The 13,721-nt window shown below is 41.7% G+C and overlaps 1 protein-coding gene across 6 annotated transcripts in view; it reads left to right on the top strand.

Annotated features, from left to right (window-relative positions):
• Npnt (nephronectin) overlaps positions 1–13,721 on the top strand; it is a 68,547-nt gene that overhangs the window by 28,948 nt on the left and 25,878 nt on the right. For 3 of the 6 annotated variants that reach the window (NM_001029836.2, NM_033525.3, NM_001287103.1), the window contains 3 exons: positions 3,791–3,883; positions 11,329–11,448; positions 12,882–13,001. In NM_001029836.2, coding sequence (NP_001025007.1) covers positions 3,791–3,883; positions 11,329–11,448; positions 12,882–13,001 — 333 coding nt within the window. Of the gene's footprint in view, positions 1–3,790; positions 3,884–6,878; positions 6,972–11,328; positions 11,449–12,881; positions 13,002–13,721 lie in introns of all 6 variants that reach the window. The other 3 variants (NM_001287102.1, NM_001287101.1, XM_006500915.4) reach the window with 2 other exon arrangements.

Raw genomic sequence — 13,721 nt, 5'->3', positions numbered from 1 at the left:
TTTGTTTTTGTTTTTGTTTTTGTTTTTGTTTTTGTTTTTGTTTTGACAAGCTCCCCTAAGTAGCATCCTAATGGCTCCACTCAGTGACTTCTGTTTATATTAGAAATTAGCTAGAATTGGGTCCTTTGGTTACTCCTATCTGCCAAGGAGAATAGAAAGTATAATTTTCCATTGTAAACTTACCGTGCATATTTTATATGAAGTAAAAGCAGAAAGACATTCTGTAGTAAGGCAACAAGGAAATGGAAAGGCAGGGAGCCAAAGCATGCTGCTGGCCTGTTGTGGTCTCTCTGGGGCTTCCTTTGATCTCACCTGCTGTCTAAGCACTTCAGGGGATAGCCTACAAAGACGTCCCATTCGGTGAGAACCCCCTCACTGCCTTTCCCTCTTCCACCTGTTCACACTGGAAAGTTTTTGCCTGTAGTCTCCACTGCCCCTTCCCTTGGATGTTTGCTCTCTGTGGTCATAGTTTAGACTTGAGGCTCTGTGATCACAGTCATTGTCCACACTCCTTCCCTGCTTTGAAATTCTCTAATCCTGGCCCTTGGCATGGTCAAAATAAAATTAGTCATGCTTCCATCTATCCATATGTGTGTATCAAGGATAATAAATGCTTGGTGCATATTTACCGACTTCTATCCCAGACCTAAAACACAGATTGGTGGGGAGGAGTTTTATCAACACTTTTGTCAACAGTTTTAATTTTCTCTGAAGAAAGTAATTGATTGTGTCAGCTCTGTTGTGTACTCTACCTCTTTTAATAGCTGCTGGGTAATCTGTAACTGCTGGTTACTTCAGGTAGAAACGCAATCAGCAGAGTCCCCAAATGTAGCAGCACCATTAACAGCCCTGACCTCTTGGAGTGTGTACATTTGATGCTCCTAAGATTAGGGCATCCTGCTGAGAGCAAATAAGAAAGGAGAGAGGACAACAAAACCCTTTGTGAGTAGAAGGTAGACAAAGCCATGAATGGATGGCCATCAGCTGGTCAGAGGTCAAAGGCAGTCCAACCTGGAGGCCACAAGTCCGCACCATCACCTGTCCTCCAAATGAACATCATGTTTGCAGGGACCTTTTAAAGCCACCTTTCCATAGCTTCAGATATTTTCACATCCCAGTTATCCTAGGGAACTATCCCTCTGACTCACATGGAACAGATATGTAATGCTACTTTTTAAGGACAATATCAAGTTCTGGGCGCCTCCGAAGACTTGATTATTTAGTTTACATTCATATATAAAAATGTCATAATCAAGGGAATAGCAATCTTTTTTTAAAAAAAAAGTATCTATCTATTTAGGTATGCATGTGCATGTGCACGTGCCATGGTGCCAGTGGAAGTCACAGGACAGCTTGTGGGAGCTGGAGGTTCCCTTCTACCATATAGGGCCTTGAAATCAAACTCAGCTCATTAGACTTGGTAGCAGGCACTCTTACCTGCTGAGCCATCTTACCAGGGCAGACTTGGTGGCAGGCACCCTTATCTGCCAAGCCATTTTAACATTGCTGCAATATTTTCTCTCTAAAATGAACTTTTCCCCCCCAAACTTGCATTGCTTGATGATGAGGTCTAGATATTACAGAGAACCATGTTTGGAGGACTTCCTTTAAAAATCTTCATTCAGTATAAACTATTGACCCATTCACTGGAAGTAATACTAGAAAGCCACAGTAGGGATTGTAGTCAATGGGCCTAATTGTCATAATAAATAGGCTGACAGGGCCAGGGCCAGTACACTCGTGGGAGACCAAGGAGAGCTGAGCGAGGGAATGTCCAAAATGAACATACAGTGTAGGTCGGATGCAGCAGTGTCAGGGGAATGTTTGAGAATTGTCCGAGGAAACTGGAACATTCCGCGTCCCAGAGTGGAGCACAGCATGGGCTGCAGAGAAGGGACAGGAGTCCAAGGCGTCAGAAGGCAGAGGGAGGGTTGATGGCGCTGCCCTAGCTCAAGGCCTATCTGCTTTGCACCTGCTGGAGACTGAAGTTCATCTCTTCCTGTCAGGAGCACAACGCATGGATGTCTAGGTCCAGCCTGAACTTGAACTTCTTGGATCTGATCGCCCCCCTTTACCTCGGAATGATTCACTACATCAGTGCCCTCACGGTTTTTTTTCACAGTAATTCTCCTGATTGTGAAAGTCCTCCAGAAACTTTCCATTTCCTGCAGATAAAGTATCACTCCTCAGTCTGAGACTTTAGGAACACCACCATCTCATTCCAAGCATGATCGGTTGCTCCTTACTCTTCCGAGAGCATCTACTCATCTTGTTAGCTACCCAGGCCTCTCGACTGACCTCTCACCTTTGGTCCACTTTCACTGCACATGTTTCCTCTCCATGGGTGATCTTTCTTCTCTGTTCCCATGCTTCACGATCCAGCACACTTGTCTTTATGAAGCTTCCTGTCCAAGCCCGTATGCGGTGATGTCTTTACACATTGGCTGTTTGCTAACCACTATGCTCATGAGTAATTATTGTCTTGAATTGAGAACATGGGTCGTGGCACTGGAGTGATGGGTCAGTGTTTTAAGAGTATGGATTACTCTTGCAGAGGACCCAAATTTGGTTCACAATACCCATGTTAGGTGGCTCACAACAGCCTATAACTCCAGTTCTAAGGGATCTGATGTTCTCTTCTGGATTCTTCAGAGCCTATATTCACACATGCATGTGTACACACACACACACACACACACACACACACACACACACACACACAGAGACACACTTTAAATCTAGAAAAGAACATGGAATAATTTTGCTTTAAATAGGTTGTCAGCTCCTTGAAGTCAGAAATCATGCTGTTATTTTTCATATTAGAGTAATATCATGAACAGATAGGGTATGCTAGAACAGTCTTTCCCATCCTTGGCTCCATGACATTCTGGTGTCATTTAGATAGTTTATTTTGTAGGTGGGACATCTGAACATGGTAGGCTGTCTACTCCCTATCTGCCAGCAAACTCCACAATGTCTTTAGGCATTGCCAGGTGCTCCCAGGAAGGAAAGGCTCCCCATGAAACGCCCCTGATACAAGGCAGAGAGAAACTTCTGAGCTGGAAAAAGACTTGCCTTCTCGGAGAAGGGAGTGTGCTTGTTAGAGAACAATAAGGTTAAACTGAGAACTTTCAATTTTGCTGAGATACAGGAAGCCACTATAAGTTGAAAAAAAAATAACTGTAATGCACGCCAGGGTTAAGAGGGACCGAGATGATGAGAATATCTATGAATAGAAGTAATGAAGAACTTTGTTTTTATTTGTTTCATTTTTAATCACTTTATTTTTAGGCTTTGATTGCCTATAAAGTAATTCATTGATCTTTAATAAGAAATTTATGTCTTTTTGGTTTGTGACCATATTGTTGATCAAACCCAGGTCGCCCACATTCTAGGAAAGTATTTACTACCAAGTCACATCCTAGCCTGGAAAACTCTATTGATTTCATAGAAACCCAGTAAGTTCAGACTAAACGTTTTGTTGACTTGTACTTGAGAGAGTACGTTTGAAATTGTGTGTGAACATTTTTGTAAAAGTATGTGTGACCTTTTTTAATTATTTGAGCAGTATGCTCAGGTGACAAAGTTTTTCAGTCCCAAGTGATGCATACATGATAAATGCATACATGCATGTTCATAGTGTAGGCTGCAGAAAGAAATTTTTAGCATAACTTTTGCGACTTTATTGTAAGTTGTTAGTGCTGTATCGTCACACTGGTCTGTGACCTTAGCGCTTTATGGGGGCTGCACTGCTGACCCAGGATTGACACACACTGTCCTCTTTCCACAGCTGTGTGTCAACCACAGTGCAAACACGGAGAGTGCGTCGGGCCAAACAAGTGCAAATGTCACCCTGGATTTGCTGGGAAAACCTGCAACCAAGGTAGGCAAACCATGTGGGAGCCCTGGCACCTCTATCCTGGACACATAAAGAATTCCAAATTCTGCCCCCAGCCATTTTCATAGCTGTTTCTCCCAACTATGAAACAGTTAAAAACCAAAAAAGGATGGTAAATCTTAGACAAATATATTGTCCCAAAAGATGTTCCCGTACTTGTGTTCTTGGATACTCATTAGAATTTGTTTATGAAGAAGCAAATGGTTAAATCTGTAATTTAATTCTTATATTCTGGGGCACTGAGAGGGATCAGCAAATAAAAGCTCTTCCTGGGTAAGTCTGGTACCTTGAGTCTGAGCCTTAGAACCCACATAAAGGTAGAAGGAGAGAACTAAATTTACACAGTTGTCCCCTGGCATCTACACATGTGCCATGGCACACACACCCCACCACCACCTCATATACACATGCATACAAATAAAACATAAAAATACATACATACACACACACACACACACACACATACATACATACATACATACAGTTTTAAGTCTTACATTCTAGAATTTCTTCTTCCTCCACTAATAAGTTGGTAAGCCTTTTAGGAAGTGGGATACCATTTGTTATACTTAGGTATATAGGTAATAACAAAACTGACCCCATTTGAAGAGACCAAAAGTCAGAGATATTAGGTGTCTTGCCTAAGTAAACAGAACTAGTTGGGAAAAGCTATGTTGGCTTCGAGCTATGGCTTACATCCTCTGTATTCATTTTGCTATGCTAGTCTTCAGTGAAAAATTGCAACTGGAAACTTGATTATTTGACTCTTCCTCCACAGCCTTCCACACAAGACTCCTCTTCTTAATTAACTATGCCTGCAAATCTCAACTGTTAGAGTTAAAACGCTAAAAAGAAAGAAAAGTTAATGTCAGCTTTCATTTGCAAAGATAAGAGTTATGTTTTACTTGAAGACAAAAAATAAGCTCACATATCTTAAAAACGTGTGACTTTGGTGTCCCTGTAAAGACAGCAGTCAGGGTGCATCCCAACAGGCCTGGTTCATTCTTGGGCAGCAAGGACCTTTGCAGCCTCTCTGATTTCTGGGTTCCTAAGGAATGTTGGCATGGGACTCATAGTTGCTAAGTGCACATTACCCACTTAGTAACAGATTCACACAAGACTCTTGGTCTTAAGAGTCATAGGAACCTAAGAGAGTCCCGTGGAGATTTTTGGTATCACACCTTATGCCTGGGTTAGTGTGTGCTCAGCTTGAAGTCCCTATAAACCTTACCAAAGCAAGTTGTGCAGACTTACCACACAATAAATTAACTGCTTTTATCTAGACCTACACATTTTCATGAAGTAGAAAGCATGCTTCAGAGATAGAGGAAAGTCAGTAAGCAGTAAGTTTGAAAAAAAAAATCTCACATAACTGGAAATTAGCATGTGATCAGTTAGGCAGTGGGGTAAGGTAATCTCAGTGCAGGTACCATCTGCTTCAGAAGCAGCCGTGGGAACCTGCTTGGTAGAATAAAGCTCTCGAATGAATAACAGACACTAGTATTTGAGAGATGCCTGGGCGCGACCAGAACGGGAGGGCAAACCATGCTTTCAACTGGCTGGATTTAAAAGTCTACACACCCAGGCTGGTGGGGGGTGGGGGTGTGTCGCTCCTCCCTCTGAGTCATTTTCTGGACTTGTTGCTCTAAGGTCAGCTATGAACGTATGCCTTTGAAATCATTAGCGTACTCTCTAAGACACGCACTGCCTTTTACAATGGATGGAATTCAAACTTAAATTCTGACAAGATTATCTTTAATCACTTGCTCCCCCACCCTTGTTATTCTCCAGTAATGTTATTCATGCCTATTTCCTTCTCCTTAAGCATCTTTACCCAAACAAATCTGTCCCATCAAAGAAAGAATACTATTTTAAATAATCCTTTTATAGTTGTCTTACTGGAGAATTCCTTTTGGCATATAAATTACATCACCTGGAGATTCTAAGCACGCAAACATATCGTGTGGTCATAATTTTTTTTTCTAGAAATTAAGACATTCTTCTAAATGAACACTTCATATTAATTTCAGAAGAAATCATTTATAAGTATTGATTACTAACTAGTTTTGGATTGGTTTCTGATCCATATGTTGATTTCCTCATCCAAGGAAAGACGAGCATAGAACCACGACGTAGAGCCAGACATTGTTAAGTCTGGGTGTGTACTGCTTACAGCAGCACGCCGATTGCCGAGCTGAGCACACTGTGAGTGCTTTCACCTTAACTAGGGTATTATCAACAACCTTGCTTTCTAAAAGTTCCAACCCCAGAAACAAATGTGCCTTTGATTTAGAAGGTTAAGGGACCGATAAACAGCGTGTTGTGACACAGAAAGCCAAGAGGCTTCCTTGACTTTCGACATTCAGCTTTGAGCCCAGTCATGTCGCCGTAGTTGGTTAGATATCAAAGGTAACAGGTAGCATTGCTTTTTAAAGTGTCTGATGTGCATTCTAATTCAACGTAGCGTAAGTTTTTACTTTTGAATAAAAGCATGGTGGTCTGTCATCTTATGATTTAGGGAAAGTCCATATGCAAATAAGCATTTGTGCATTGCTTGGGAATATTTTAAACTACTATTAGCAATGTAACAATATATGATAACTCTTAAATTGGTCATTTAAACTTTAATATTCTAAACAGGGTTAGTTGATTATGTCAATATTTGTATAATTTAGTTTTATTGTCTAACTTCTGTTGATGAACGTGACATGCTAATCTTATTTTGTTTTTTAATGGTCTAAGAATGGTGGATTATTAATTTATAATTTTTCTTTGGAAAGGAAGGTGACTATCAGAAATTGTTAGAGAGAAAATAAAGAAAGAGAGAAAATGGTTGGAAATTATTTGTGAAGTAGCCAGAGAGCCCTATTAAGCTCCATCAACATTTTGTAATTGTTTAATATATACTTGTGAAGATTTTTAGGGCTAGAAATGACATCAGTTCAAAGCTGACTCTTATTACCTTCTCCCCGCTGTGAAGATGAGTCCTTCCACCCAACTCCTCTTGACCAAGGCAGTGAACAGCCTCTTTTCCAACCCCCGGATCATCAAGCCACAAATGTACCTTCAAGGGGTGAGCGTGCGTTGTCTCAGGTAGCCGCTACTCTCACCTGCAAGGCTTCCTGCAGTTATGTGACTTCTTGCAATGAAGGCTGGTGCAGAGATGCCCAGCCTTCAGCCTGAGCATGCGAAGCAGGCCTGGGAGTTGTCACCTGCTGCTGATTCTCTGTGCCCTGGAAAGCAGGGAGCTTTCTCTCCTCTTCCTGTACCACAAATGGCTACTTTCCCCTCTTCTCTGAGTTTGGAAACCTTCTCCCAAAAATCAGATTGCAAGATAGGTTTTGTTTTCGTATTTAGGAAGAGTCAATAATTCTTCTCTGAAGCTATGGGTTTCGATGACTTTTTCCAGTAGATTTGAAAAGGAATGTAATGCCCTTCTTCTCTTACTGTCTGGGATATGGGGTTTTAGGTTTGTTTAGAAATCAGACCACACTTTGGCTCCTTCCTTTTGGTGCACACTCTGTAATGGCCAAAGGGCGGAGTTCTGGTCCTAATCAGTTGTTCCTTGGTAGTCTGTTGGAAACATCTCAGTTTTATCACCACTGTGTAGTGGGGGACAGGAAGGTAGCTCTTGCCCTGCTTGTCTGTGGGGCTGCTGTGAACCCGGTCACCCGGAACTGTTTTGTAGTCTCCATAGTGATGAAAACATCTGTAGGGGAATAAGGTGGTGGCAGGAGCACTCTCCAGTTCTAGATTTTATCTTTACCCGCTGATGTGCTTAACTCACAGTAACTGAGATCGCTGGTGAAAAATTGTTGCCTCTGCTGATTGGGAACTTGCTAAATTTGTACTCGTTCTGTACAAGGGGCCAGAACGTTGGCATTCGTTTTAGAGTTGCTCATAATTCAGAGAGTTATGGCCGTCGATATTTAGACAAATATTCACCTGTGACATAAAGTTTCAAAGGTTAGATTTCTCAAATATCATCCAATTTAAGCATCAAAGGGGAAAAGTCCAGGTGCTTTAAAGTGAATGGAAGGTGGCTTTCTGTAAAACTCCAGTGGCTTCCCTAGGTGAGGGCTTTCTCCCAGGTTTTTCAAGCTACCTTTCGTTGTCTGCATGCTAATACAGTTTCTGACTCTCTTTGTCCTGAAGTCAAATAATGACGCTATGCAGCTTGCATTTCTGTTCTGGTCCAGCTCCCTTCTCACCCCACCTTCCCGCTGCTAGCTCCTGAATCCACCAGCCTGCTTAAATGTAGCCGTGATGATAATGTTCTTCATGAATTATATGTGTAGTATTTAAAGTGTCTAAATATAAGGGATAAAATTATATCCTTTAGTATAAGCTATGTGCATGATAGAATTCGTTATAATTTTATTATAGATCTTATACTATGCTTCCAGGGTAAGATTAAAGAAACCTTAAAATAAAAACACTTAGGTTTATTTTCTAGACTCATGTACCAACTTTTAAATTTCTATAAGACAGTGAGGATCACTGGGAGTCTTTCGTGCTTGTTATAAGGACATTTACCATAATTTGAAAGTGTCATTTAAAACTTCTGACTTGATTAGATAAAGATACAGATGTGAATACCACATTTATCACATATTACCTCAATTTTGTAAGGCTTTGGGTCAACAGAGAAATAAGGTGGGATAATTATACACTGGAAACCCTGAGGAAAAGATGCCAGGAGCTTTGCTGTTCCCACCACAGGCTGGACCCCCTGTTTTCCTAGGCCTGTCGTAGTTCTGGTAAGGGCACTGTGAGTCTGTTGGAGATGGGGCCTGGCAGTCATCGGGGATATTAACATAACACCAACCACCTGTCAAGGGAATGCCATCCTGTCCATTAGCAGCTGCTAGAGCAATTGCTCAAGTTGCTTTTACATGCCTGAATTATTACATAGCTTTTAATATCAGGTAATAGAACCAATATCTCCTAATATTTATTCATTGAATGCTTTCTGTTTTCTTCCTTTTCCATATTTTTTCATAGATCAAGTTTTCAGATTTTTTTAAAAAATGACAGTTTGCTCCTTTTTTTACATAATATTTTTATTGATTATTTGAGAATTTTGCTTCATGAACCCTGATCACACTCACTTCCCAGTCCTCCTACTTTTGTCACCTACCCAGAAAAGAGGAGGAAGAAGAGGGAGAGGAGGAGGAGGTCTAGGAGGAGAACGAGGAGGAGGAAAAATCAAGTCCATTGTGTGCACACTGGAGCATGGTCAAACTCCCAGTGACCAGCCCCTTAAAGAAAACCGAGTCCTTCCTCATGTGCACCATACCAGAGCCATCAGTTCCGGAGAGCTACCCTTCAGCATCCTTAACATAGCTCTTAGCTTTTATATCCTTTCGGTTTCATGATTCCTAACCACAAAACACTTTTCCCATGGGAAGGAAAAGATAAATATGGATTAAAGGCAGTCTTTAAGACGTCTGGCAAGCAGGCTGGATTCCCAAAGTCATGCCTAGGGCTCCAATGACCAGCACTGGACCAGATTGTGGAGGTGCCGCCTCTAATTGGCTTCAGCTTTAAGTAGGGGCGGGTGTCAGAGAGACTCACTCCCACTGGCATCAAATACTCCTGGCTTGTGAGCTTGCCCTGGTTGTAAACAGCTGCTGGTTCTGGTAAGAAACCACCAGAAGTTTCTGTTGCTCTCTAAAAATAAACTAGGGAATCTTAATTGACACTCTAAAAAGCCATCAATAGCCTTCTCCCGAAATACAGAGTCATATCTTACTCTACTCTGTGGCGTTTGAAATAAGATTCTCTCTTACAGTCAACTTTATAAGTACTTCATAGGGTGTCTCCCGGGAGCCATGAAGCCAGCGTGAACTGGCAGGATTGATGTTAAGGATGATGAGAAAACTTTTAGGAGCTAAGAAAGAGTTTCCTGATGCAAATGCTTAATACAGTTTTAAATACAAGGCAACGGAGTATGAACAGGCAGGAGAATTTCACTCCAGGCAGCCATGCTTGTTCCTGCAGCTTTCAACGGAGAGAGAAGTCAACTTTTTTGATACAACAATCTACATAGCACCTTCTATGAAGAGGGATTCTTTTTTTAAACACTTAAAATGTGGTTCTGTTTTGAAAACCTTTGACTGGGCAAGAGACAATAAAAACAAAAAACTGAAGAAAACATAGGAAATGGCATTTGCTGTGTTTATCTAACCTTTCTAGAATCTGCCCTGCTGCCAATATGCTTGCACTGCGGTAAGGGCAGAAAAAAAAGACCAAGTTGGAAAGTCCGTTAATATGAAAAATATTTTGAGGTGTAATATTTATTTGGTGACTTTAAAACATGGTATAACTGGATGTTTCAGTGAGGCTATCACAGACCTCTGGGAAAGGAGCAGTCAGATTTAACTTTGATTAGATTAGGAAACGGCTTGGTAGCTAGCTATACTATCTGTGTTTTTATTCAGTGATATGGATAAGTTGATCATTAAATTATGCTAATCGGGCACTTATGCTGCTGTTTCCAGACAAAGTGAACATGTGGTCACATTTCTTTTTAACGAGGTCTATATTACGAGCATTACTATTTCATTGTTTTATGTCATTGCGAATTTTATGTTCACTTGAGGCAGTGTACAAATTGTGCTGCAAGAACTTTTATATTGTGGAATTCATTAATTTCCCATTGATACTTAAGCCAATAAACATAAAATACATAATGCTGTTTTGTCCCTTAGTGCTCCCACATGCTCCTCTTAACTGCCACACGAAGGGAAACGTGTCGAAAAGCTTTAAAATCTTGTTTTGTGACTGAGTGGACTAGTGTGCAGGGGGCTGAATTTTCTTTACTCTGAAGTCAGTATAGCACCTATCAAGTTGAACAGGAAAACAAACAAACAAACAAACAAACAAACAGAATAGCAGTCAGTCTGATCCCTGCAGGGTTTTTCCCTTCTGAAAACATAGCTGCCCTTTGAACAGGTCAGCTCATTCTGATGTTTTAACAATTGGCACATTCTCTATGAAGTGAAACGTGTCATGTAGCATCCTTTTTAGTAGAATCCATTAGCGAGAGTGGCTCTAATGACAGAGCGCAGGTACTGTGAGCTTAGTAGCAGTCACGCAGACAACAGAGCACCCTACAGACAAGAGAGCATGCTGCTCTTTGTAGGAATTACAGACAGGTCTGTAATTAGAATTACAGGTCTGTGAGGAGAATGCTCCCAACTGTCCCTAAGGCTCAGAGATCCATAAAGTCCCAAGCAGCCTCTGGGTGCTCCCAATGTGGTATTCGAGTTAGGATGATATGCACGGACTTTTATCTGTCACCGAAGTGATGCTTTCGCTGTCTTGACCCATTTTTGCCCTCATCTTCTCCACTGAGGGGTGTTTTGAACGTTTCCCAGCACTGCCAAGGCTGTGATGTCTCTGATTTAACCCCTCACTGTCCGCAGATTTAAACGAGTGTGGCCTGAAGCCTCGGCCCTGTAAGCACAGGTGCATGAACACTTTCGGCAGCTACAAGTGCTACTGTCTCAACGGATACATGCTGCTGCCAGACGGGTCCTGCTCAAGTATGTCAAGAATCTTAACTGTTTTCTAAGTGCTCTAGGCTTGATTTCTGACATGCTTTGGTAGCCTGCCTCTGGGGAGGCTGCCTCTTCATCTCCACCCAACAGGATGTGTGAGCGTGTTTGTGTGCGCGCCCGAGGAATGAAAGATCAAAACCAGAGGCGCACATTTATATACATGACATTCTTCTTATTGTGCAGGCCAACATTAAATGGGTTTATAAATTGTATCTAGAGCAGGAATCACATCTTCTAATGTTTTTCTCAGTGTGTTTTTCCCCCGTGTTCTCCATGTCAAAGAATTTTAACGATCACTGGGGCATTGCTTAGAGAGAATTCATCTGGTCTGTTCAAAAATATTCCTCAGACCATTTTTATAAGATGATTTAAGAATTATCAAAAAACTGTTTTAAGTGGAAATGAATATAACATCAGGAAAAATTATTATTATTTTTATAAATAGGGTCTCATATATCCCAGGCTAGCCTTGAACATGATATATATATACATATACATATATATATATATATATATATATATATATATATATGTATATGTATATATATATATATATATATATATATGTATATGTATATATATATATATATATATGGGAATGGTCTTGTCTTTCTTCCACCTCCCGAGTGTTGAGATTATCGGCATGCACGGCCACATTTGGTCTTATAAGTTGCTAGAGTTAAAGCCTTCATGCAGGCTAGGCAAGCATTCTCCCAACTGAGGTACATCCCCAGGCCTAAGAGGGTCCATTTCACGTGCATCTTTATCAGAGAGAATTGTGTGATGCTCTCTGTTATCACTGGGATGTGTTTCTAAGATGGTCACTACCCTAAAGGTCTCTGCAGGCTGAAAATTTATGTTTCTATTATCATCAACAAGTAGTGGCCTGATTTATTTGAATTGTATATATAAAATGATAGTACCTAATTTTATTTAGTGCTACACAGACATATCACTGGAACTCTGAGTTGATGAAAATGTATTTTAGTTGCATCTGACCATGGTTCCAGAGTCCCGTAACACTGTGGGGCTCTATAGGGAATCTTCTTTTGTCCTGTAGGGGGTTTGACTATGGAGCTGAGACAGTTAATTTGGTATGTTGGTTAGGAAGAGCCCTTAACTCAAGTCATCTGGAGACAGACCTCAGTTTACCCTGAACAGTCTGTGTCAGAGAAAGTTTTATCTCTACCTGTCAACCCTTCCAAAGCACCAAAGGGGATGACGGAGCGGGGCTACTTTTCCATCATCCCATGGTCCGAGAGCATCTTCCCACCCTGCTTCGCCCTTCTTGGAGGGCTGGTTCATTGACTCTCTGTTGTTGAATCGCTGACACCTATTGTTGGACACGTGAGAAAAGTACACGAGTTACAGATGTTTTCTTCCTCCTGGAGGCAGCCGCTCACCCACTCTCTTCCCAGGTGCCCTATCGTGTTCCATGGCAAACTGTCAGTATGGCTGTGACGTGGTCAAAGGACAGGTCCGATGTCAGTGTCCATCCCCTGGCCTGCAGCTAGCTCCCGATGGGAGGACCTGTGTGGGTGAGTGCACTCGGGAAGCATTCTGAGGAGATGCTGTGGGGTGAGGAAGGCAGCCAAAGGGATAAGGAAGAAGGCAGTTACTTAGTCAGGCGTGTAGCTGCCTTCCTGGAGATATCTGGTATTTTAGACGAGGATTCCTGTGAATGGACCAACACAATCTTATTTTTGAAATCCGAAGGTCAGGAAGAAGCATGAGACAGAGGAAACCATCCAAATGTGCAAAAACCCTGCAGGAAACAGAGCACTGGGTTCAGGAAAACTGGATCTCAGTTTCTGTAGCCCAGAGGGAAGAGAGCAATGGAGCTGAGCAGGTCACCAAGGCTACGGCATTACATGGGTTGCATCACGCATCACAGGGCATAGCATTTTCCCACAACATTGAGATGGCAGTTTAGATCATGGCAGAGTTTGGACTCTCTCAACCTGGCTGAGCTGCAGACTAGCTATGCAACCTTAGTTAGGAAAAGAACTTCTTTTCTTTGAGCTTGGGCCTCCCTTTCTTTAGAATGTGATTAACACAAGACCATTGCAAGTGGCGAGTGAGCTCATGTGTTCCAAAAGTTCAAAAGAGCTCAGTAGAGTCTCCTGCAAGGAGCTAGTCACTAATTAAGAGCCATTTACTAAGCAGCTGCTGTATTCAAGACACTGTGCTATGCTGGCTGCATAGCCTCGGGCAAAGCTCATGAGGTTTTGGTCCTTAAAGAAGTGACTTCCTACCGG

This window comes from Mus musculus, chromosome 3, assembly GCF_000001635.26.
Source record: "Mus musculus strain C57BL/6J chromosome 3, GRCm38.p6 C57BL/6J".
NCBI lineage: Eukaryota > Metazoa > Chordata > Mammalia > Rodentia > Muridae > Mus > Mus musculus.
Note: the sequence above shows the minus strand (reverse complement) of the source record. Positions and strands in the feature narration are given on the sequence as shown.